The 25,355-nt window shown below is 43.2% G+C and overlaps 1 protein-coding gene across 4 annotated transcripts in view; it reads left to right on the forward strand.

The window, feature by feature from the left end:
• WAC (WW domain containing adaptor with coiled-coil) overlaps positions 1–25,002 on the forward strand; it is a 109,445-nt gene extending 84,443 nt beyond the window's left edge. For 3 of the 4 annotated variants that reach the window (XM_077491042.1, XM_077491044.1, XM_077491045.1), the window contains 7 exons: positions 5,304–5,423; positions 8,341–8,489; positions 8,578–8,699; positions 17,424–17,456; positions 18,066–18,255; positions 19,005–19,132; positions 23,955–25,002. In XM_077491042.1, coding sequence (XP_077347168.1) covers positions 5,304–5,423; positions 8,341–8,489; positions 8,578–8,699; positions 17,424–17,456; positions 18,066–18,255; positions 19,005–19,132; positions 23,955–24,024 — 812 coding nt within the window. In that variant the 3' untranslated portion in view covers positions 24,025–25,002. The remainder of the gene's footprint in view (positions 1–5,303; positions 5,424–8,340; positions 8,490–8,577; positions 8,700–17,423; positions 17,457–18,065; positions 18,256–19,004; positions 19,133–23,954) is intronic. The other variant, XM_077491043.1, reaches the window with a different exon arrangement.
• The last annotated feature ends 353 nt before the right edge of the window (positions 25,003–25,355 follow it).

Consider the following 25,355-nt stretch of genomic DNA (forward strand, 5'->3'; position numbering starts at 1 on the left):
TACTCATCCATCCATGCTCAGCCACTCCATCCACCCCCATCCGTACATACTTGGCCATCCACGCCACACCATTTGCCATCCACGCCACACCATTTGCCATCCACGCCACACCATTTCCTCAAGTGTATTTGGTAGTCAAATTAGGTTTGAGAAATGTATGCCCCTAGAACACCTGATGGTGCTCCCTGCATGTTGTGCCTCTGTATGTGGCCAGGCTGTAGAAAAGTCTCCCACATGTGGTATCACCATACTCGGGAGGAGTAGGACCATCTATTTTGGGGTGTAATTTTTATGTACATGCTATGTGTTAGAGATATTGTATAAATGGCAACTTTGTGTTTAAAAAAATAAAATTAAATTCTTTACACAGTTTCCATGTGTCCTTGTGCTCAAGGGCCTTCAAAAGTGCAAGAGGTAGTCAGGAAATTAGATGTGTAATTTATGTCCCTAGAACACCTGATGGCGCTCCCTGCATGTTGGACCTCTCTGTGGTATCACCATACTCGGGAGGAGTAGCAGAATGTATTTTGTGGTGTAATTTGTGGTATGCATATGCTGTGTGAGAAATAACCTGCTAATACTGTGGAAAAAGAGAAAAATTCTTTATTTTGCAAAGAATTGTGGGAAAAAATAACAAAAAAACTCATTGTGCTTCTTATAAAATACATTGGAATGTCTACTTTCCAAAAAAGGGGTCATTGGGGGGGTGGGGGGGGGGGGGGGGCGTGTTTGTACTTTCCTGGCATAGGCTGTCAGTACTTCAGGTGGGATTCATTTTCAGAGATTGGCACCATAACTTTGGGCTCTAACTTTTACAAGTACCAAATAATATACACTAATTTGGGTTATTTTTTACCAAAGATATGTAGCAGTATACATTTTGGCCAAAATTTTATGCAGAAAAAATTCTAATTTGCTAGATTTTATAACAAACGAAGAAAAATGCATTTTTTTTTTTTTTAAAGAGAATTTTCAGTCTTTTTTTTTTTTTTTTTCTTATATAGCACAAAAAATAAAAAACCCAGCGATGATTAAATCCCACAAAAGGAAACCCCTATTTGTGTGAATAAAAGGACCAAAATTTTGTCTGGGTACAGTGTTGCATGACTGAGTAATTGTCATTCAAAATGTTAGCGCACCGAAAGCTGAAAATTAGTCTGGTTAGGAAGGAGTTTTAAGTGCCCAGTGGTTAAATGCAGAGAGACCTAAGTATGTCTGTGAATCTGCTGCTGTGGCTGTGATATTGCTGCCATCTAGTGGATGGATTGTATTACGATTTGTAACAGATTATATCTCCAGCATACAGTGAGTGATTTTCCTTGGACTGTTGCATTTTTCTAAAATTTGCTTCATCTGTCGGGAACTCATGTGTGTATAACACTGGATACGAAACATAAAATGTAATCTTTGCAAGACTAGCAGTAACCTTCATGTTTTATGTATACAGTTAAAGTAGAACTAAAAGCAAAACTTTAATTTTGGTTAAACTAAGGAAGGGTTATGACCTCCTGTCAGTCTTTTGCCATCTGTGTCCCATTAGGACGCTTTTCTTGTCCCATGGTAAAAACAGGAAGTAAGAGAATCCCTGGTTGTCACCAGAGCTTAATGTCGCTGCTGGAACATTTCTTTTGTCTTCCTGTTCTGATGACATCACCAAAAGTGAAAGGAAATTCCAACTTTTGTGTTAACGGTAAACCATCTTCATAATGGGTGGCCCAGACAGCAATAACACCAACCTGACAGGCAGTGTTTTACCTCTCCAAGCTATTAAAGGGATTGTTAAACTTTGAATGTTTTTTTAATTAAAATATTAAACTTTATACTTGCCTGCTCAATGGTTTTGCACAGAGTAGCTCTGGTTCTCTTGTTGGGTCCCCTACCAGCACTCTTGGCTTTAGTTCTATTTTGCTCAATGTGTGTCATGAATGTCAACTGAGCTTGACAGCCAGGAGAAGCAAAATCTTTTTTTCTATTTTCTCATACGCACAAACTTGGTATCAAAGCAGTCACCATTCATGCAGTATGGTCTTGTTTGATCGCCAGCAACCTTTCTTGCTTGTTGGAATGGATTGGCTATGTGCGTTCATGTATATCAACGAGCATGGCCAAAATATTCTCAATCTGCTTGCAAGGAGGAGGTTTCTATAAGAAAAAGGAGGGCGCCCTGTCAGAACACAATAGCTCAGTGGGAATATTGCTGGACCAACATCAGAATGAAAAGAAAAACTACTAGTGTGTATGAAGCTTTAGTAAGTAGGCCAGCCAGGGTGATTCCCGGGAGCCACTTCATTTACATAGGTTGCTGGCCACCTTTTATACCCTGTTTTGCTGCAGAAGGCTATAACACTGTGGGAATAAGCTCTCAGATGTGCTTGCCCTTTTGGTTGCATCCTCTTTTCCATCTGAGTTTCCTGTGGCCCTAGCAGCTTCCAAGCCATCAGACGTAGAGGCTGGTTCATTTGCTAGAAGCTCTCATCATTCACAAGTGTAATTTCAGTTCATATACGTAGGGTACTTTGGCATTGGTAGATTGCAGAGAGATTAGACCATCTTTTAGGTTCCCATTTGTGGATATTCGCCCTCTATTTGTGCAAATGATAGTTTTCACTGGGGAAAAAAAATCATCCCTCCGGTGGGGGTGGCAATTCTGGTTACTACCATAATTTCCTTCTCTTTGGGTGATTTATCTCTTCCCATTATAACTGTGGGACAGGAGGGGAAAGGGAAATGTCCCCAAAGGGACAAAGATGGTGAAAAAAGGAATTATTACTCTTCCCTACTTTGGTTTTCATGTATAGTTTGCAGTTTAGATGTTATTGGGGCAGTGACGTTTGTAAATTACCGTACATATGTTGTTTTCCTGTTTAATTGCATTTCAAAATGGCTGTCTTATTGCTCTTTCATGCAATGCAAGTCAGTGGTTTTGCCAAAACTTTGAATATCTTAATTTTCAATGATCTCTCTAGATAGGGGGATCAGTGATTACAGTAGAAATACAGAGCTCCATGTAGTAGTTTATAAATCCTTTTTATTATGGTTGCATAACTATGGGTGCGCAAAAGGGGTGCAACGGATCGGCACCGATCCGGACGGGTCATCCCACTCCAATCGGCATATGCTGTGGAGCGCTCCGCGTTCTCGGCCTTAGGAAAGGCCGTGGCTTCGGCCTAGTTCCGGAGCAGCGGCCATCTTGGTATACCTGTCGGTGTTTACAATGTGATCGCTCCATAACTGTTCCTCTCTCCCCTCTCTCCCCTCTCTGTACGGTGGAGGGGAGAAATCGGACTGCAGCCACAGCCATCCCAGCAATACCCTGCCAATACTCTGCAATACTTACCCTGCCAATGGTTACCCTGCCATGCTCAGCCAATATTACATTAGGGGAGATGACATGGAAATATTACAGTGGGGGAGATGTATATTACAGTGGGGACTATATGGTGGTAGCATTTTCACAGGTTTTTGCAAATTCAATTATTTGCTGAACTGAAAAATGATCCGATCCATGACTCTGATCCGAGGAATGATCCGATCCGTGAGTTTTTTTGATCCGATGCACCCCACTGCACAACCATGTAAAAGTAACTTAAGCAGTGCAATACTAGTTTATATTCACTCAAGCCTCGAGATACATTTTGCTTTTCCCCTTCAACTGCAGGAGAGCTGTAAAAAAAAATTAGTACTCGCCTTGTGCTTGTATGTGTGAGCCTTGTGATGTATGTGCGGAGAGAGACTGATAAAATAAAACTCGATTCAACTTCTTCAGTAATGCCAGAAGTACCACATCAACCAGTAAGAATCTCTCTTGCATTGATCTAGTTTTTACTAAAGTGAATGGTTGTTGCAGCACAGTGGCTAAGTGGTTGAGCCATGAGGGCAATGTTTTTGGACTTTATATGAAGCATGCAGCCAGGGAGCTAACACAGCAAGAATGTGTCTGGCAGGTACATAGTACATTAGAACTGTATACATGCATAAAGGCATAATGCATAACAAAATACAATCACATATTTATTTCATACAAATTAAATAACATGGTGATATAGTAACATTAGTTCATATTGTAGACATAAAAGACCAAACTTATTGCGTGTCTCCACTATCTATAAACATGACCTTGATTAATTGGTACAATCCAGTATGGCATAATTGGTAAATTTGTATCCGTTTTGTAAACAAGGGGTTCATCTAATAGATTGATGCGTTTCGTGGCCCCGCCAGTCTTCAGGAACAGATGTAGAATAGGAGTCTATAAAAAATATAGTTGATGGACTATTAAAGTGGGTCTGTCTATAGTGGGAGGAGGAGAAAAAAAATGGAAAAAGAAATACCCAATACTACTTACAAATATGCTTATGAGTTTGGGCACAAGCATGGAGGGCTGAAAGCCAGCCAAAAAGGTAATTTTCCCCCGGGAGATGAGGTGGAATAACCCCAAAGCACAACGGTGGAAACCAGTAGGAGGCAGCAGTCCCCGAGAATGAACCACCATGGATATTCAAAAAGGATGTGAACCGTGGCAATATAGCCAACTATTTAAAAAAAAGTGGAAAATGGATTATCAACTTGAAAATGGATGTAAGCACTGAAATGGCTAATAAAGAGGAATATACTAGTGCTTGAAACAATCTGTGGTAAAAATCTATGCCTAAATATTGGGCAGGTATAAGGTAATAAAAAGTAGCCGAATGTGCCCCAAAAAAGATTTGAAATGATGAATAAGGTCAGAAACCGAACACCGAGACAAAAGTATGATAACGGACAATAGGAAAAAGAAAAAGGGGGAAGAAGATTAACTGCCAAAGAAGTTACTTAAGATTCCTAAGTGATCAATGTGGGTCCAGTAGGGCAGTGGCCACAGGGAGTGTCTGATGCGACTGGGGGGAGTATATATACTCCAATGTGATTGTAATTGTCCAGCAACGAATGCTAGCGGCAAATTGGAGGAAAGGCGCCAACAGCCGAGCAGTGTGTACTGTGGTTATCACTTCCACCTAGCAGCACTAGGGTCGTTGGGTTGAATACCAATCATAGCGCTACCTGCACAAAGTTTGCATGATCTACTTGTGCGTGTGTTTTTCCTCTGGGTACTCCAGTTTCCTCCCAAACTCCAAAGACATGCTAGTAGGTTAATTGGCCCCTGTCTAAATTGGTCCTAGTATGTGTTTGTATGAATAATGAGTTAGGGACCTTGGATTGTAAGCTGCTTGAGGGCATGGATTTGAATGTAGAGTCTGTATGTAAAGTACTGTGTAAGTTGATGGTGCTATATAAGTACCTGTAGTAATTAGTATGTTTTTCAGTTCTTACAGCTGCTGTGACACAAGCCTCTTTACAGTCAATACTTCACAAGATCATTACCGCTGGGCCCTCTTTCAACATTACTTCTCTAATCTCCCAAGTTGCACAGCTGTCGGCACAAGGTGAGCAATCCCTGCAGTGTGATACAGTTAAATAATTAAAATGAAATGTTATATAAAGAGTCTTTAATCTTTTCTGTCAGGTACGGACCTGACAGCGGGGGGTTTTACACACACACTTGGTGGCTGCCCCTACTTGAGAGTGTGTGTATATTTGACAAGCCGGCTGTCAGATGGAAGTCGTGGCAGCTGCCTGATCGCTTCCAAACAGCTGCGATAAGAACTGTCCCCGCCATGCATCAGGGAGCTGCGGGTGCAATGCTGGTCCTCTGTGTGCTGGCAAAAAAAGTGTAAAGAATGAATTACACCCAAGAACATATCTTTTTTTTTTTCAAAACACAGCTAAGTTCTGTCCAGTAATACCATAAAATTCTGAAAATGTCCATTACATTAAATCAAATTGCTATGTCAGTATTATATAAATGCCAAACTTCTGCACAGGGTTTAGCACCTCCACCTACAAATGGCTATAACTGTTATTTATTAAGTATATTATATATATTGTTATTTATTTAAGTATAATACCTTTATTTTTTTTTGGCTACGGTGCCTTTAAAAAGTTTTCATACCCCTTGAAGTTTTCACATTTTGTCATGTTACAACTTAAAACATTCTTTTTATTGGTATTTTATGTGGCAGATTGTGAAGTGGAAGGGAAATGATAAATTATTCAGCCCCCTTTGCTCTGTTGCCCCTAACTAAAATCTAGTGGAACCAATTGCCTTCAGAAGTCGCCTAATTTGTAAATAGAGTCCACCTGTGTGTAATTTGAATCTCTGTATAAATGCAGCTGTTCTGTGAAGCCTTCAGAGGTTTGTTAGAGAACCTTAGTGAACAAACCGCATTGTGAAGACCAAGAAAGGCACCAGACAGGTCTGGAATAAAGTTATGGTTAAAAAAAAATATATATATCCCAAGCTTTGAATATCTCACGGATTGCTGTTCAAACCTTCACCCAAAAATGGAAAGAGTATGGCACAGCTGCAAACCTACCAAGACATGGCCGTCCGCCTAAATTGAGAGACCAGGCAAAGAGCATTAATCAGAGAAGCAGCCAAGAAGCCCATTGTAACTCTGGAGAAGCTGCAGAGATCCACAGCTCAGGTGGGAGAATCTGTCCACAGAACAACCATTAGTCGTGCACGCCACAAATATGGTCTTTATGGAAGAGTGGCAAGAAGAAAGCCATTGTTTGAAAGAAAGACATAAGAAGTTTCAGTTGCAGTTTGAGAAACCATGTGGGGGACACAGCAAACATGTGGAAGAAGGTGCTCTGGTTTGAAAAGAACAACATTTTACTTTTTGTCCTTGCACACACCATCCCCACTGTGAAACATGGTGGTGGCAGCATAATGTTGTGGGGATGCTTTTCTTTAGGAAGAACAGGGAAGCTGGTCAGAGTTGATGCGAAGATGGATAGAGCCAAATACAGGGCAATCTTAGAAGAAAACCTGAAAGACTTGAGATGGGAGCGGATGTTCACCTTCCAGCAGGACAACGACCCTAAACATATAGCTAGAGCTACACACGAATGGTTTAGATCAAAGCATATTCACTTGTTTAAATGGCCCGGTCAAGGTCCAGACCTGGTAGAGACATCCTAAAAGACTTGCAGCTGTAATTGCAGTGAAAGGTGGTTCCTAGTATTGACTCTGGAGGGCTGAATACAAATACACACCACACTTTTCACATATTTATTGTAAAAAAAAAAAAAAAAAAATTGGAAAACCATTTATCATTTTCCTTCCACTTCACAATTATGTGCCACCTTGTGTTGGTCTATCACGTAAAATACATTTACGTTTTTGATTGTAACATGACAAAATGTGGAAAATTCCAAGGGGTATGAATACTTTCAAGGCACTGTAAGTCACATTCTGAGCAGCATTTGCACTTTTGAAGCAAGTGCATGCTTTGGATGATGGGTGTAGAACTTTTTATGTATTTTGAAATATTAGGTGATGTCTGAACACAAGCACAGGTCTACTTTAATGCCCTCCTCCCCAGAAGCTAATTCTCGGCTGTGGTGCTCCCTCACTGTTCATTAGCCTGCAAGAACAAAGACCAACCCGGTAGTTCTGAATATGGAGAAGTATATGTGCCTACTATTCTTTTACTTATGTCCAAGCTTGATGATTGGTGCAGTGTCGTCACATGGGACGAAAAGCCTGCACTGTGCAATACGGTTACACAGAGCGGGTAAGTATAACATGTTTGTTGTTTTAGGAAAAAAATGTCTCTTATAACCACTCCAGACCCACACTATAGCGGAAAGATTGCCATGTTATGGCTCTTTTGTTTTCGGAGGGTGTCCATGGATGTCCTCCAAGAACTGCACCTCTCTGGTGTGCTCTGTGATCGCTGTGTCCACAGCTGGACACAGCTGATCTGATATTGCAGTAAATGGCCATTCACAGCAGCTCTATACCATGTAATCAGCTGTGTCCAGTCAGAGTTGATCACATGTAAACAAACTTGCAGGATTTTGGCTTTCTTTTCTTGTGTGTCCTTTTCAGTGTGAGGAGAGCCGGTCACACGCTGACGTGACGGGGACATTTACATAATCAGGGCACCGATCATCAGTGCTGCCTATCATTGCCTCCCCCATGATTAGTGCACATCAGTGAAGGAGAAAAATTACTTATTTGCAAAATTTAAAATGAAGAAAAACTCGCAGGTGATTAAATGCCACCAAAAGAAAGCTCTATTTGTCTCAAAAAAATTATAATAATTTCATAAGGGTACAGTGCTGCATGACCGCGCATTGTCATTCAAAATGCAACAGCACTGCAAGCTGAAAATTAGCCTGGGCAGGAAGGAGGTGAAAGTCCCCTGTATTAAAGTGGTTAAACATTTTGGGTTGCATATGACTTTAAAAGCACCAGAGATTTTCATTTTTACAAGATGTTTCTTGTTTCAGCGACACAATCAAATCAGTCACCCATGTCTTTGACGTCTGATGCCTCATCGCCAAGGTCATACGTGTCCCCCCGAATCAGCACGCCGCAGACTAACACTGTTCCACATAAACCCTTGCTAAACACCACACCTGTATCTTCACAGCCAAAGGTAGAAACCTCTGACTTTTCACTCCCTCTTTTGTCATGAAATGCACTGATTATTTATAGTTGGTGACTAAACCTTGTTTTCATTCTAGGCCAGTACTGCAGTTGGTGCTAAACAAGGACCATCTACACAGACAGTACAACAGCAGTCGGTGACTGCAGAAAAATCCCAAGGTCATGAACCTGCCTCCCCCCGAAACCTTCAGCGTCAGAGGCAAGTACTGTATGGGCTTTTGTTGGTCCTCTTATTTACAGTTTACATCTATGCAGTCAAACCTTAGACCCCTTTCACACGGACTGTTCGATCACATCTGCCTGTCAGTGTTTCAGGCAGACCTGACCGGACCTGCCAATCATTCCTGTGAAGCTGCGGATATCAGCGGTGATGTGTTCGCTGAAACCCACCGCTATCTGATCCTATCTGCTAAATCCAGACAGGTGGGTGGTCCTATTTTACACCCATATAGTGGATCTGATAGGATCGAATGAAAACTGACAAGGCGGTCTGTTTTCACTCAATCTTCCCCATAGAGGTGACCGGGACTGTGCAGCGCAGAGATGGACCTGTCATCCGCCTGTTCGGCAGGGATTAGCTGGAGCAATCCTCCCGCTGAGCAAGCAGCATCTAAGGGAGGTGCCTGTGTGAAAGGGGCCCAACGCCTTGTTTCTAGAACTTTGAAATGTGCTTGGTTAGTATGTACTGAATTACATCAATTCTAGTGTCTCAAAGATCAACTATACCTAAAACATGATTGCTGGAAGGGTTGAATTATTTTATATGCTGGTTTTTATACCTCTCATGGATACTCTGGTATCTGGCAGTATTCTTGGCCAGGATGATATTAAACCAAAAGCTAAAGTACACCCATCAGGAGAGGCTTCCACTCCTGAAAATGCTTGTTGACTGTCATACTGATACTTTGGGTTCTGTACTTTAATGATTTTAGTGAAAAAAGTTTAGACCTACTTTGGTGCATTGATCGCCTCAATCTTGGGCTCAGGACCATTGAATTCAGAAATGACCAGTCACCTGCAGTTTTTGGGGGATAAACTATGGCAGGCTCTTTGGTCAGGCCAGGGAACAAACCATTTTTGAGAAATCTGGCCATTTTTCTCTTATATTCACCGACCGACACAGCTCCTCTCTGTAACTAAATGGGTTGTATAGCCTGCCATTAGGAGAACTAGGCAAAATTGTTACACAATACACAGAACTTTTAGTCCTGCCCCAGGGGGGCAGCCTCTGTGCTATCAACCCTCCCCACTGCTCCCAGCAGATTCAGTTTTTATTTTGCATTGGAACCCTGCAGGCCCTCGCGGGCCATGTTTTTGCTGCAGGTTTGATGTTGTTTGCACAAGATAGAAGATCCCAGGATCTTTCATCAACTGCCGGCAGGGTGACAGGCTGGTTAATGATTATCCTTGTGGTCTCCCCAGTCCAGCCATCGAGCATGAGCAGGCCGCAGCTAAGGCTCGGCAGGCCACGACATGCCTCAGCTCCAGAGGTGATCGGTGTGCTTCAATGCTCGAGGGTATACATATGACCGGGCTACTGCTTTCTGGATCACAGTATACCAGGCCAGCAGCTACCCTGTAACTGCGCAGGAGTAGGTCTGTGATGGAATGTCTCCCAGCTCTTCAGGACTGGTAAGTACGCCTCTCCCTGCTTCGGTGGGGTGAGCAGCTGGGCATTCCCTGGGGGGTCGATTGGGGGGGCCACCTCACCTCCCCATCTTCTCTCCCAAGTCCCCCTCTCCCCTCCTTCCCCCCTCTGAGGGGGGTGGCTGCATGCGGTGTGTTCTCTGGATTCTCACCTGTGGGGGCTCTGTGCGGCTGGCGTTGGTCCTGGTCCCGGTCTGGGGGGTCCCAAAAGGGTCTTCGGAGGTTGTTCTGGCTGTAGGCAGGCAGCACTGTTCTAGGTTTGTTCTGTCACCGCATGGCGCTGTCCGGCGGCCATGTTGGATGTGGGAAAGCCTGTATTCCCATTGTGAGCTTCAGCAGCCATCTTCTTTAGGATCTCCTATTAGTTACATTGGCAGCCATTTTCTTGAAGCCTGAGCGCTCTTTTCGCCGCAGTTCTTATGGCAGCATTACATGTGCTCTCACTTGCTTTTTCCTGTGTCCACTGTGTGTACAGGACCCTGGATGGCTCCTTGCTGAACGCTGAAGCTAGCTCTGCAGAACGTTTCACCTGTGTTATAAGCAGCTGCTGCTGACAGTTTTCTCCTGTCTGCAACTGGGAACCTCCTAGGGGACTACAGGCACTGCTAGTGGCATTCACAGAGGCCCCAGGGTGGTGAGTCTAGCCCTAAGTCCCCCCCACACGGTGGTGGCAGCAGGAGGGTGGGACCTTCACTGTCCTAAGTCCCCTTGCAGATGGCAGACAGGCTAGGGTCAGCATGGCTTCAGAAACTGATGTTTCTTCCCCTGAAATCCAGGCTATTGCAACCGGGTCACCTGTAGATGGCGCGGTGCACATGGGCACCCTGACGGTGGTCCCTGACGCTTTTGTTGCAAAGATAGGGGTGTTGTGTGTGTGTGTGTGTGTGGTAGGAAGGGTGCATGTAAGAGGCCCCCCCCCCCCCCCCGTCCTCTGGGTAGAGCTCTTATGCAGACTCTTGCCCTGCTGCGGCTGGTGACCCCTGCTCTGACCTATTAGACGTGGCTGACCAGGACCGTTTGGACAGTGAGGATGATTCCCCGTCCAGGTCCATGCACGATAAAGTGCTAGTTGGAGCACTTATCACAGCTGTGCGTGATACCCTGAAGATACAGGAGCCAGCGGATCCCTTTGCTGATGTACCGGTCCCTTTTGGGTCCCGCAAGCCAGCACGTTCACCTAAGGTGTTCCCGTATTTGACTTACTTTGACAAATTCATCTACAGGGAATGGGGTCTCCCGCAACTGACCTTTTCGGTCCCCAAAAATTTGGCTGTGCGTTACCCCTTTGAGGAAAGCCTTCTCAAAAAGTGGTCGGCTCCTCTGGTTGTGGACCCCCCTGTATCTAGGTTAAATAAAATAACCACGTTCCCGGTTGAGTGGACTCCTGCGTACAAGGATCCTGCGGACAGGAAGGCCGAGGCGGTGGCTCGTTCCTTGTTTACGGTTGGGTCAGCCGTGCGACCTGTACTGGCATCCGCACTGGTGTCGCACACACTAACTGAGTGGGCAAAACGTTTGCACCGCAAATTGGGAGAGCAGAACGCCTCCCCTGTCTGCGTGGAGCTAGCAGACTAACTAGTGCAAGGCCTTAAGTACGTTTGTGACACGCCCCTGGATACTCTCCCTCTGTTATCCAATGCTTCAATGTCAGCTGTGGTGCTGAGGCACCTAATTTGGCTGAAATGCTGATCTGCTGACCAGGCATCCAAGAAAGCCCTGACGGATCTTCCCTTCCTTGGCGAGCGGCTCTTTGGAGCCTCGTTGGATGACTTTATTAAAAATGCCACTGGTGGTAAGAGTACCCTACTCCCACAAGCCTGCGACCAAAAGTGCTACCGCATGAAGATTTGCCCCCACCCACTTATCGGTGGGGGGGGTCGTCTTCGAGAGTTTGCAGCCCGGTGGACCTCCTGGTTATCCGACCAATGGGTCTGCGATCTGATTTCCACAGGCTACAAGATGAGTTTCTCTCTTGGCCGCCAAACAGATTCTTCCCCTCCAGCATACCAGTGTCCCCGGTTCGCCGGGAGGCCCTGTTATGGGTGGTAAGGGACTTGCTGAATTGGGGTGATTGTACCGGTTCCGGAATCGGAATGCTTCCAGGGGTTCTACTCAAATCTGTTTGTGGTTTCCAAGAATGAAGGGGTATGTCCAATCTTGGACTTAAAAGCCCTCATTCACTTTGTAAAGGTGCAGAGGTGCAGAATGGAATCAGTTAGCGCAGTAGTCGCTGCACTCCATCAAGGGCACTTCCTGGCGTCCTTGGACATCAGGATGCTTACCTGCACATACCCAATTACCTTCGGCATCATAAATTTCTGCGTTTGGCAGTAGGGGAAACCCACTACCAGTTTGTGGCTCTTCCTTTTGGCCTGGCATCAGCCCCCCGAGTCTTTACCAAAGTACTGGCTCCAGTATTGGCGTTGCTGAGGCAGCGCGGGATCGCGATCGTGGGTTACCTAGACGATCTCTTCCTGAGAGCATCTTCCGCCTCAGAATTAGAGGAGGATGTGGCAATCACCATGCAGACCCTACAATAATTTGGGTGGCTGTTTGAACCTAAAGTCGGTGGTTGTACCAACTCGGCGTCTTGAGTACCTGAGGTTACTGTTGGACTCCAGGGAAGCAAGGGTTTTTCTCCCCTCGGACAAATTGCTGACTCTCAGGTCTGCGGTCAATCTACTGATGAACCGCAAGTGGTCGTCGCTCTGCTTTTGCATGCGAGTGCTGGGACTTACGGTGGCCTCCTTCGAGACAGTACCATATGCCCAATTCCACACCAGAGTCCTGCAGAAGGAGATATTGACAAAATGGGACAAATCTCCGTTGTCCCTGGATCGGCAGATCCAGGTGAGCCAACCAGTCAGGGACTTCCTGATCTGGTGGTTGAGGTCCCCGGTGATTATGTCCGGAAAATAGTTTCTTCCTCTGAACTGGAAGGTGATCACTACGCATGCCAGTCTGTCCGGCAGGGGTGGAGTGATGGGGATTCAGTCGGCTCAGGGCCTCTGGTCGACTGAGGAATCCAAGTTGCCGATCAGTCTGCTCGAATTGATAGCGATCGGGCTGTGCCTCCACGCGTGGTTGGTGTGTCTTCGAGGGCGTCCGACCAGAATACAGTCAGACAACGCCTGTGGTGTACATAAATCACCAAGGGGGAACAAGAAGCTCAGCCGCTGCTTGGGAGGTCACTTGCATACTTTGGTGGGCAGGGTAACACGTTCCGGCCCTGTCAGCCATTTACATCCCGGGGGGAGGGGGTGGAAAATTGGCAGGCGAACTGTCTGCGTCGTCAGATGCTGGACCCAGGAGAATGGGAGTTGCATCCGGAGATATTCCAGCTGCTGTGCCTAAAATGGGGCACGCCAGATGTGGATCTCTTGGCCTCTCAATCGGAAGGTGCCCAGACTCTGCCCATGGATCACTTGTCCTGGACACGACGCGCTGGTGGCTCCGTGGGATCAGTACCAGCTGATCTACGCCTTTCCTCCACTAAAACTGTTGCCACGTCTGCTTCGCAGAGTGGAAGCCAAGGGGATTCCAGTAATCCTGGTTGCCCCAGATTGGCCTCAGCGGCCCTGGTACGCAGACCTGGTGCAGACCTGCCACTGCGGGAGGACCTCCTATCTCAAGGTCCAATCTTTCACCCTGCTTTACCATCGCTGGCTTTAACGGCATGGCTATTGAGAGCCAGGCGCTGAGGAATCGGGGTCTGTCAGACTCGGTGATTCCAACTATGCTGAGGGCGTGGACATCTTCACGGAAGATATACCATTGTGCCTGGAAGGCCTACTTCTCCATGTGTGAGGAGAAAGGGTGGCATCCGCGCTCCTCTTCTATATCGAGGATCCTGCTGTTTCTTCAGCATAGAGTGGACCAGAAATTGGTGTTGAGCACCATTAAGGGGCAAATTTCAGCCCTGGCTGTGTTTTTTTTTTTTTTTTTTTTCAGCAACCCCTGGCGTCTCACTCATTAGTGAGTACCTTTGTTCAGGGGGTATGACATGTAGTCCCTCCGGTGCGTCCTCCATTACCCCCATGGGATTTGAACCTGGTGTTGGCACTTCAGAAGCCGCCGTTTGAGAATATCATGGAGATTCCCCTGTTGACCCTTTCACAGAAGGTGGTCTTTCTAGTGGCCATCACATCGGCCAGGAGGGTTTTGGAATTGGCAGCATTGTCCTGCAAGTCGCCTTATCTGGTCATCCACAGGGATAAGGTGGTGTTGCGTCCGCAACCGTCCTTTCTACCAAAGGTGATTTCGGTTTTTCATATCAAGGACATTGTATTACCATCGTTGTGTCCTAAGCCGAAGCACACCAAGGTGGCCCTTCACGCTCTCAATGTGGTTAGGGCTCTGAAGGTGTACTTGTCTGCCACAGCTCCTTTTCGGAAGTCACTCACTGTTTCGGAGGCTGGTCCTAAGAAAGGCTTGGCGGTCTCGTCGGCCCACATTTTCCAGGTGGATCAGACAGATTGTAGTCCAAGCCTATGCCTTGAAGGGGCAGGTCCCCCCCCTTTCCAGTCACGGCTCACTATACAAGAGCAATTGGAACGTCTTTGGCCTTCCGACACCAAGCGTCTGTCGCTCACGTGTGTAAGGCGGCGATCCATACGTTTACCAAGTTCTACAGGGTAGACGTCAGTGCATCGTCTGATGCTTGTTTTGGCCGCAAAGTTTTGCAGGCGGCCGTGTAGTTGCAATTGAGTTTATATCCTGGTTTTTCGATAAAAACGCAGTACTGTTTTTTGTTAATGCACTGTTGCATTACTTCCGCAATGTTGCGGACTTGGGGATCACTCCTGTTGAGGATACCCATTATATGGTGCAGTTTTTCCACACACTGCTGTTTTTTGTGGCTTTAGTTTCACTAGTTCCCACTTGCCATGGTGGATGAAGTTTTTATGCTGTTTTTTCCCACCCCTCGTTTGGCACTGCTTGGGGACGTCCCATTTAGTTAGAGAGAGGAGCTGTGTCGGTCGGTGAATATAAGAAAAAATTGGATTTTTGTACTCGCCGTACTTTTGCACTCACACTCTGTAATTCACCGACCGACACAGCACCTCACCCCTCCTTTTCTCTACGTTATACTGCTTGTTGACTTACTGAATCTGCTGGGAGCAGTGGGAAGGGTTGATGGCACAGGGTCTGCCCCCCCCCCTGGGGCGGGACTAAAAGTTCTGTGTATTGTGTAACAATTTTGCCTAGTTCTCCTAATGGCAGGCTATACAACCCATTTAGTTAGGAGCTGTCGGTCGGTGAATTACAGAGAAAAGGATTTTATGGTGAGTACAAAAATCATATTTCCCCCCTGAGATGTATGAAGCAAGTGGGAGATTAAACCCCCCTCCCCTTTACACTTGTGCAGCTTTGCAATCTTGCTACTTCAGCATGATTTCCAAGCCGCACATCAGTGTGATTGGCGCTGCCCACTGTAATCTCATTTATTAACAATTGGTCTCTAACCCCTTTCCTGCCAGTTCTGGCATCCCTTTCATAGGGGTCTGTATTCCTGGGGGAGTGGGAAGGATCAGAGGTCATGTGACGACACTGCATCTAAAGGTACTTCATTGAAATACACAGGCAGGCCGTGTGTAGTACATCTTTCTGCCCACCGCAGCATCCCCATTTTGTCAAAATAACCAGAAGGTGTTATGTAAAAGCTGCTTTAAGAAAACATAGCCTAATACTGGCCATACACTATACGAAAAATCGGTCATACCCGTTTTCGAAAACCGAACATTCGGCCATGAGAGAAAACGATAGTGCCATCAAGTAATGACCGATAAATCGTTCAGTAAACATCAATCTATTTTTCGTTTTTTTACATATACCTAGTGCAAACACTTTGGATGGGAAACACATGAACATTTCCAAACTTGTTCTTCGTTGTTTTTTTTAATTATTTTTTATTTTTTTCGGCTCAACAACGTCCCGATTTTATGGATTTTGTGCCCATTAACTGGCTGAAAAATGACCAAATTTTGGATGATTTTTGGTATAGTGTATGCCCAGCATAGTGCAGGCTTTATAAACTATTTACTTTTTTTTTTTTTTTTTTTTTTTTTTTTTTTAATTGGTATAAGGTATTTATTTCTTTTGTAGTTTAACTTTGCAATGCTTTTATTAACTTTGCATATTATAGAAAGTTTTAATCAGTAGAAACACAATACAAATATTGAGCTGATTTTTTATTTTGCTGGGGGTGGAAGTTTCTCTTAGCTCAGTTTTAAGATCCAAAAAGTTTGTTTCCATGTTAGTGCTATTGCAGATGGCTGAGAGCGCTGATTGGAGAGTTCTGGCGAGAACACAACAGCTCGGGTGGGGAATTCACTATAGTAACATCCGATTGTTCAGCGGCTCCAACCCAGAGCTGACAGTTTTTTTTGTTTTTTTAACAGAAAAAAACTGTGTACCAGGCTTAGGTTTTGCACAGCATCAATGCTTGCTTTGCTTAGCCTGTCTCTGTATTGAGGAGTTCACCTTAATTGTACCTTTTAGCGTCTGGTGAGCTTGGCAGAAGGGTGGCCAGTTTTAAAGCCCTTATACAGTAGCCCCACGGAGATAATGCTCTGGGTCAACTTGCTGTTCAACAGGCCATGGGTGCAAGGCTTAAAGGATAAGTTCACCTTTCTATAAACAAAAAAAAAAGATAAATGTAAATGTGTCTTTTTGCAGGTAAAAAAAAGTGCTTGCAGGACTACTGCAGACTTGTCAGTGAATCTCTCTGCTCATACCAGCAGGCAGATACACACTGACAGGAAGAGACAATGAGCTACCAAAGGGCTTAACAGTGCCCTGGTAGTTAATTGAAATGGCAAGCCGACAGCCTCAAAGGCTGTATGGACTTGTAGTTTACCATTCACAGAACTCTGTGAATGAATGGCATGGCCAGGTAGGCAGAGCCACGTATTTTCATACAGTAAACGCTCACTGGGGGTAAGGGGGGGGGGGGGGTGTCATTTAAGGCTGCTGCTGCTGGATTGTTACATGTTCCACCCTAAATATGTGTGGAACATGTAACCTGTTCCAAAAGGTGAACTTGCCCTTTAAGCAAGGTTTGTCTGCTCCCTGCATTGTATAAAGGGAAAAGATTGAAACTGTACCACCACTAAAACAATTTTCAGATGTCAGGTTGTTACAAAACGCACCATATTTCTGACATATTTTTTCGAGAGTTCCCAATGACTAAACCCCTATTGGAGTGAAATGTGTTAGAGAAACTTGGTGGCTCTTGTAATTTTTATTTTATTTTCCTTTTTTTTTTTATCTGTAGAAGTGAATGGAGCCAAGGTGTGGTGCATAAATAGTGAGTCTTGGTCAAATGATCTATAACTGTTGCCTTTTCCACTCTCCCAATGCCATGTATCTGTAATAAAATGTAGGCTTTCTGTGGCCATCTTTGAGAATGTACAATAAAGAGCAGACCATGAAGGTAGATTGATTTAACCAGCTGACTGTGTCCGCTTTTATGAGCTCCAGGGAAGGGGCTTTGTACTTTTCAGGAACATTTTTTTTGGAGGTCAAGTGTGCCATGGAAATGAAGGAGGTAGCGTGAGGAGTCTTCAGATGGGAAGGAATTTTTATAAGATCTTTTGGTGCGTACATCAGTGACACCTAGTGCAACATTTGAGTACTGCAAAGGTTATCGTAGCAGAAGATTAGCACATGTTAAAGTCATATAGTTCATATCAAATCCCTATCAATAAAGCAAGTCCCCCACCCCAGTAAACAAACCTTTAGTTTTCATTTTTAAAAGTTTGAATAGTTTGTCAATAAATATGAAGTTTTGAAAAAGGATTGTTGTGCAGTGTGTTTTTTCAACCCCCCCCTCCTCCCTCCATGCTCTTGTTATAACAAATGCAGCATAGACGTCAGAGGACCATTACATAAATGTTTCTCTTTGGTCTCCTTTTAGTAGTCAGAGAAGTCCGTCTCCAAGCCCCAATCTTGCCTCCAGCACTTGTGCATCAAGCACGTCGTCTGTACAACAGAACTCGTCTGCACGATCATCTTCATCTTCACTGACGCCAACGCTAGCTGCCTACTTCAATGAAAACCTTATAAAGCATGTGCAAGGCTGGCCTGCTGAGCACGCTGAAAAGCAGGTAATGTTCACTATCATGTCTTTTTTTTTTTTTTCCATTTTCCTTTCTTTGTGGTTGATTGTGTTTGTAAACAATGGGGGAGATTTACTAAAACTGGAGCACATAGAATCTGGTGCAGCTATGCATAGTAACCAATCGGCTTCTACGTTTTATTGTCAAAGCTTAAACAAGCTGAATTTAGAAGCTGATTGGTTGCTACGCACATCGGCACCGCGTTCTGTGTGCAATAGTTTTAGTAAATATCCCTCCCGAATGTTTATCTAGTGCAGGACTTTTTTTTTTTTTAACAGAGTGGTGTTTTACAATGTGTGGATGGTGGTCATTGGATTATAGTGAATACATTATTTGTGTCCAAGTAGAGCTAAATAAAAGTGATCACACTGATGAGACGTTGCTTACCAACTAGTGCCCGTTTTTCCCACTCGCAGGTGGTTGGGATGAGCTCCTGAGCAGCTGGGAAGATTTTATATTATATCCCCTTTTCTGACCTAGATATTTTGCAGTGCACAAAGGACTGGGGTGTTTTTTCGTAAAAAAAAAAAATATATATATATATATAATTATATGTGTATAATAGTTACTAGGTTGTCCATCATTGTTTCAGATAATGTAAGGATTAAATGGATTTTTTTCGTGTTGTGGGTTAATTTATTATACTTTGTTTCCTCTTATAATGCAGGATAGTCTTTTTTTTAAAAAGCATTTTCATTGGCAAGTAAATTGTTTTTTTATTGTCTTGCTTGTTTCAGGCATCAAGGTTACGTGAAGAAGCCCACAACATGGGAAGCATTCACATGTCTGAAATTTGTACAGAGTTGAAAAATTTAAGGTCTTTAGTTCGAGTATGTGAAATTCAAGCAACTTTGCGTGAGCAAAGGTGTGTAATCATTTTTTTCCCTCTGTACTTACTGTGTGTATTGCATCATAATATATAGGGTTTTTTTTGTATTTTATTGTACTGATGAATACGTACTTTATATTTTTATTTATTTTTTCTTCTGTAAATCAGTCAGCTTTTTTAATCAGCATGTGAATGGTTTGTGTCCGCTGGTAAGGTTCCTGTTGGCTAGAGAGTCTAAATAGAAATGAGATAGACTGCTTATTAACCAGTATGAGCCATCAGCTTTTTAGTATTCCTCAACATGTTCACCTCATCTAATGTTAGCCACTGACCGAGCATAAACCATACTGTCCTTGTACATATCTATGCTGTTGGTAAATTTTAACCACATACAGTGCCTTGCGTAAGTTTTCGGCCCCCTTGAACTTTTCAACCTTTTGCCACATTTCAGGCTTCAAACATAAAGATATAAAATTTTATTTTTTTGTGAAGAATCAAGTGGGACACAATTGTGAAGTGTAACGAAATCTATTGGATTTTTGAAACTATTTTAACTAATAAAAAAATGAAAAGTGGGGGGTGCAAAATTATTCGGCCCCCTTGCGTTAATACTTTGTAGAGCCACCTTTTGCTGCGATTACAGCTGCAAGTTGCTTGGGGTATGTCTCTATCAGTTTTGCACATCGAGAGACAGAAATTCTTGCCCATTCTTCCTTGCAAAACAGCTCGAGCTCAGTGAGGTTGGATGGAGAGCGTTTGTGAACAGCGGTTTTCAGCTCTTTCCACAGATTCTCGATTGGATTCAGGTCTGGACTTTGACTTGGCCATTCTAACACCTGGATACATTTATTTGTGAACCATTCCTTTGTAGATTTTGCTGTGATGTTTGAGATCATTGTCTTGTTGGAAGATAAATCTCCGTCCCAGTTTCAGGTCTTTTGCAGACTCCAACAGGTTTTCATCCAGAATGGTCCTGTATTTGGCTGCATCCATCTTCCCCTCAATTTTAACCATCTTCCCTGTCCCTGCTGAAGAGAAGCAGGCCCAAACCATGATGCTGCCACCACCATGTTTGATAGTGGGGATGTTGTGTTGAGGGTGATGAGCTGTGTTGCTTTTACGCCAAACATATCGTTTTGCATTGTGGGCAAAAAGTTCGATTTTGGTTTCATCTGAGCAGAGCACCTTCTTCCATATGTTTGGTGTGTCTCCCAGGTGGCTTGTGGCAAACTTTAGACGAGACTTTTTATGGATATCTTTGAGAATTGGCTTTCTTCTTGCCACTCCTCTATAAAGGCCAGATTTGTGCAGTGTACGAATGATTGTTGTCCTATGGACAGACTCTCCCACCTCAGCTGTAATTCTCTGCAGTTCATCCAGAGTGATCATGGGCCTCTTGGCTGCATCTCTAATCAGTCTTCTCCTTGTCTGAGCTGAAAGTTTGGAGGGACGGCCAGGTCTTGGTAGATTTGCAGTGGTCTGATACTCCTTCCATTTCAAAATGATCGCTTGCACAGTGCTCCTTGGGATGTTTAAAGCTTGGGAAATCTTTTTGTATCCAAATCCGGTTTTAAACTTCTCCACAACAGTATTACGGACCTGCCTGGTGTGTTCCTTGGTCTTCATGATGCTCTCTGTGCTTTCAACAGAACCCTGAGACTATCACAGAGCAGGTGCATTTATACAGAGACTTGATTACACACAAGTGGATTCTATTTATCACCATCAGTCATTTAGGACAACATTGGATCATTCAGAGATCCTCGCTGAACTTCTGGAGTGAGTTTGCTGCACTGAAAGTAAAGGGGCCGAATAATTTTGCACGCACCACTTATCAGTTTTTTATTTGCTAAAAAAGTTTAAATTATCCAATAGATTTCGTTCCACTTCACAATTGTGTCTCACTTGTTGGTGATTCTTCACAAAAAATTAAAATTGTATATCTTTGAAGCCTGAAATGTGGCAAAAGGTTGCAAAAGTTCAAGGGGGCCGAATACTTTCGCAAGGCACTGTATATAACAGGGGCCTCCCAAAGGTCCTTGAAAGTTACAGGAGATGCAGATCATGTTGGGCACCCCATGCAAATCATTGTGGATGCCTTAGTGACCTATGCAGGGAGACCTGTTTTGCGTTGTGGCACCAACTTGGACAGGGCTGTATTTATTGCTATACAGGATTTATATAGCGCCAACAGTTTGTGCAGTGCCTTGCAATGTGTGAGCAGCCAGTATAGTTATAATTCAATACAAAAGGATTGAGAGGGCCCTGCAATTGCTTTCATTGGAGTCAGATTCACTTTTAAAGTGTTTACCACACTATGAATAAAAGATTGTGCAAATCTTTGGTCCATTTTGTGAAAATTATTTTTTGAGTACTCTTAGCAAAAATAAAAAAAAGGAAGTGTTTCTTCACGTTTGGCAACCCATCGCATTTTCCTATGGAGGTGACATTCCGCTGAAAGATTTCGCAGTGTGCATGCGTAACTTGCCCATATGATTCATCAGATTAAGCGACCCCTCAGAATGTGTAACGGAAGCGACCTTTAGTTGCCATCTTGCTACACTCTGCACTGCTGTACAGTAAGGATACACTGAGAAGGGGAAAGGCGGACATCTTGTTACACCCACTGCAGTTTTCCATTTTACACGTATTTTTACCAGTAAAGTGAGTTTATATAGTCAAATACACTGAGAAGGGGAAAGCTGACATCTTCTTACACCCTCCAGAGTTGTGCATTTTATACTTGTATATCATATACTTTTAACAGTAAAGTGAGTTTATATAGTGAAATGCAGTACTTAGAACTCCATCTGACTGAGCTGCTTTCAAACTGATTTGCAGGTGCAGCCATAGACTTCTGTTATTACCTGCTGGGTTGGTGTGCTTTCAGAAAGTGCACGTCACCTGCAGGATATAATGGAAACCTATGGCAAAGTGCAGCTAACCCGCAGGAAAGCCACAGGTTCACTGCGCTGTGGTAAAGCCCAGCGCATCAGTTGGAAAGCAGGCTTAGACCTCTTTCACACAATCTATCCGATCCTATTAGACCCTCTATTTACCTATATGGAGCTGCAGATGTAAACTAGCCCATTTACACCCACCTACCTCCAATCTGATCCACAAAAAAAAACAGAAGGGTATCCGTTCCCTTCCATCTGAGCAGATCGGATTGGAGGGCCCATAGAGTAGAGTGGGCTGTGTCCTTGTCCGCTCTGCATAATGAGTCGACAATGAGTCTGCTCATTGTGGTCCGCGACCGGTTAGTGAGTCGCCTAAGTGGCCCTCGCTCTACAAAAAGTTGGGCACCCCTGCTTTACAGGTTTACATAAATGCTCTAAAAAATGTCGTTTTTAAAATGATCTTATCCTTTATGGAAAACAAACACAGGGCTGGTTCACAGAAGTGTTGCACAGTAACTTACACCTTCCTGCGTGATTCTCAGCAGGACAGGTTTGCAGCCCATTAATTTGAATGGGCTGCAAATCGCACTGGATTGCACACATAGTGCAAGCACTACTTTTTGAAAAACTCACTGCACAAAATTGCATGGTAATGCAATACTATTTCATTTGGTGCCCACAAACGCATGGTTTGTGGTCTGCGTTTGGGTACCATTAATGTAGTGCCATCCACAGCAGACTGCAAAGGCAGTTCTTTTTGAACGCAGTGCAAGTAGTGCGCATGGAATGCACTTTTCCATCACTGTGTTCTGGTGTGCACAGGCTGCAAGTTTGCACACTTTTCTGATCCTCCTGGAATTTTTAATTTAGCTGATTAAAACTGAAAGTTTAACTAGAATTGTATGCTTTTGAGTCACCATATCTGAAAATGTATGTAGCTCAGTAAGGTCCTTATCTGCACACTTCTGGGAGGTCCGTGATTTAAAAAGTTGACCTTTTTTAAGTTTCCCTTTAAACTAGGGCTGCAACTAACGATTTTCATTATAGATTAGCTGACCGATTATTGTTTTGATTGGTTAATAACCTTTAAAAAAAGTGTGGTGTATAATTTAGTTAATATGTAAAGTTTAAAAAAAAAAGGCAATTTATTCTTAAATATCTCTATATGCAGTCGTAAATATAAATAACCAACTATATGGTTTTGGAGCAAAATATGTAATCCACTCTGAGAATAACAGAAGAGATATACTGTATATATTAGAGGGGATATATACTATCGAAGATTTACTGTATATACTATTAGAGGAAATATACTGTATATACTATTAGAGGAGAGATATGCTGTATAATACTATTCAAAGAGATGTACTGTATATACTATTCAAAGAGATGTACTGTATATACTATTATAGGCTATATAATCCATATACCATTAGAGGATAGGCTATATAATCCATATACCATTAGAGGAGAGATATACTGTATATACCATTAGAGGAGAGATATACTGTATATACCATTAGAGGAGAGATATACTGTATATACCATTAGAGGAGAGATATACTGTATATACCATTAGAGGAGAGATGTACTGTATATACCATTAGAGGAGAGATGTACTGTATATACCATTAGAGGAGAGATGTACTGTATATACCATTAGAGGAGAGATGTACTGTATATACCATTAGAGGAGAGATGTACTGTATATACCATTAGAGGAGAGATGTACTGTATATACCATTAGAGGAGAGATATACTATTAAAGGGTCAATCTGGTAATTATCAGACTCATTAACTTTAACCCCATTTTGTTACTGGCTGATTAATCAATTATTAAAATAGATTAGTTTCATAATCGATTAGTTGTCGATTTATCGATTAGTTGTTTCAGCCCTACTTTAAACTGACACTTGCTTTTATACGTCTAAAGCTTTGATATTTCTTTTCTCTTCCAGGATACTGTTTTTGAGACAGCAAATTAAAGAACTTGAAAAACTTAAAAACCAGAATTCCTTCATGGTGTGAAGATTTTCTGTCTTGCACGTGGACTTTGGACAGTAAAGCAGAGCGAGCCCGGACTCGACACTTTTTCTGAGCTGCATAAGAGTACACTTTGGACCGTTGGGCCGGGCATATGGACAATTCAGGGGAGAAGTGGGCCTGGAGGGAGTCGAGAGGGACAAATACAAGGATTTGTACAACCCTCGAAATGTAGATTATACTTGTAGATGTATCCTTCACGTTGTAAATATGTTTTGTAGATTGAAGCCATGGGACGCCCATGTTGTATCAGAGCTTTGACATCCAAAACTAATCAATGCTGAGGTGGTAAAAACCTAGCCTTTTTCATGTAAGCTTGTCAGCAAAATTAGCTGTTATTTTTTATTTTTTATTTTTCTGTTTAATTTATCATTCAGAAATCTTGCTTTGTTTCCAGAAATTAGATACCAGCACCGAGCAGTCGTATCTTTGTCTAAAATATCCTCAGCCAGTTTGGGCAGCGTACAAAACATTTGTGCTAGATGTCACTGTCTCATCCCAGCCTTGTTTTAAGATCAGTGCTGCATTATGGTATCCCTGCTGGCATTTCCTGGAATTGTTCCTCCCAAATAACGAGACTTACCCCCCTCCCATATGCATCTCATTTTTTTTCTCCCCTTTTATGGCACTGTTGCTATGGCACTTTTTTTCTATATATTTTTTCATTCCTCTGTACAGTAGCTTAACATTGCAGTGATTGGTCAAGAACCCACTCGTTTGTATAAATTATTGAAGTACCTCCACCTGTGATAACCGCCGATCTGCACACACAACGTGTGCTTGCAGGCACATTTCTTGCTCAGCCATGAATTTACAGAGCATTAAAAAAGAATAAAAAATTTAAAAAAAAAATCCGTTTTGCCCAGCGTTAAAATATACTTCAAATGGTTGTGTGGGGGAACAGAAGACAACAAGCTAGTCACATGTGAATTGTATCTGTTGTAATAAACCTGTTTAAAGAGACTGAACGGTATTGCTCTCATTTTATTCTATGTATGATTTAAATTAAGATGTAATGTGAACTGAGGAAGGGGTGGTGAGGGATTGTTTATTTTTTTTCAATGCATTAAAGCAAGTAAAGTTATCACCAAATCATGAATTCTGTTCCTCTCTGATGCATTGTTTTGTTGCATTTACCAAAGCTGTATGCATCTGGAAGTAGCTGCAATAAATCCTGCTTGACTAACACTATTCTTTGGGATTAGGTGGCACTCTTGCTAGTTAATTTAACTGGCTCTGGAAGAACATTCATCAATTTGATTTTAGCAATAGACTAATTATGATTTTGGTATAAAAATGTGTTGTACTTCCTTTTG

Source organism: Lithobates pipiens, unplaced genomic scaffold (genome assembly GCF_037356315.1).
Source record: "Lithobates pipiens isolate NorthernLeopardFrog02 unplaced genomic scaffold, aLitPip1_a1.2 Scaffold_19, whole genome shotgun sequence".
In the NCBI taxonomy this organism is placed as follows: Eukaryota; Metazoa; Chordata; class Amphibia; order Anura; family Ranidae; genus Lithobates; species Lithobates pipiens.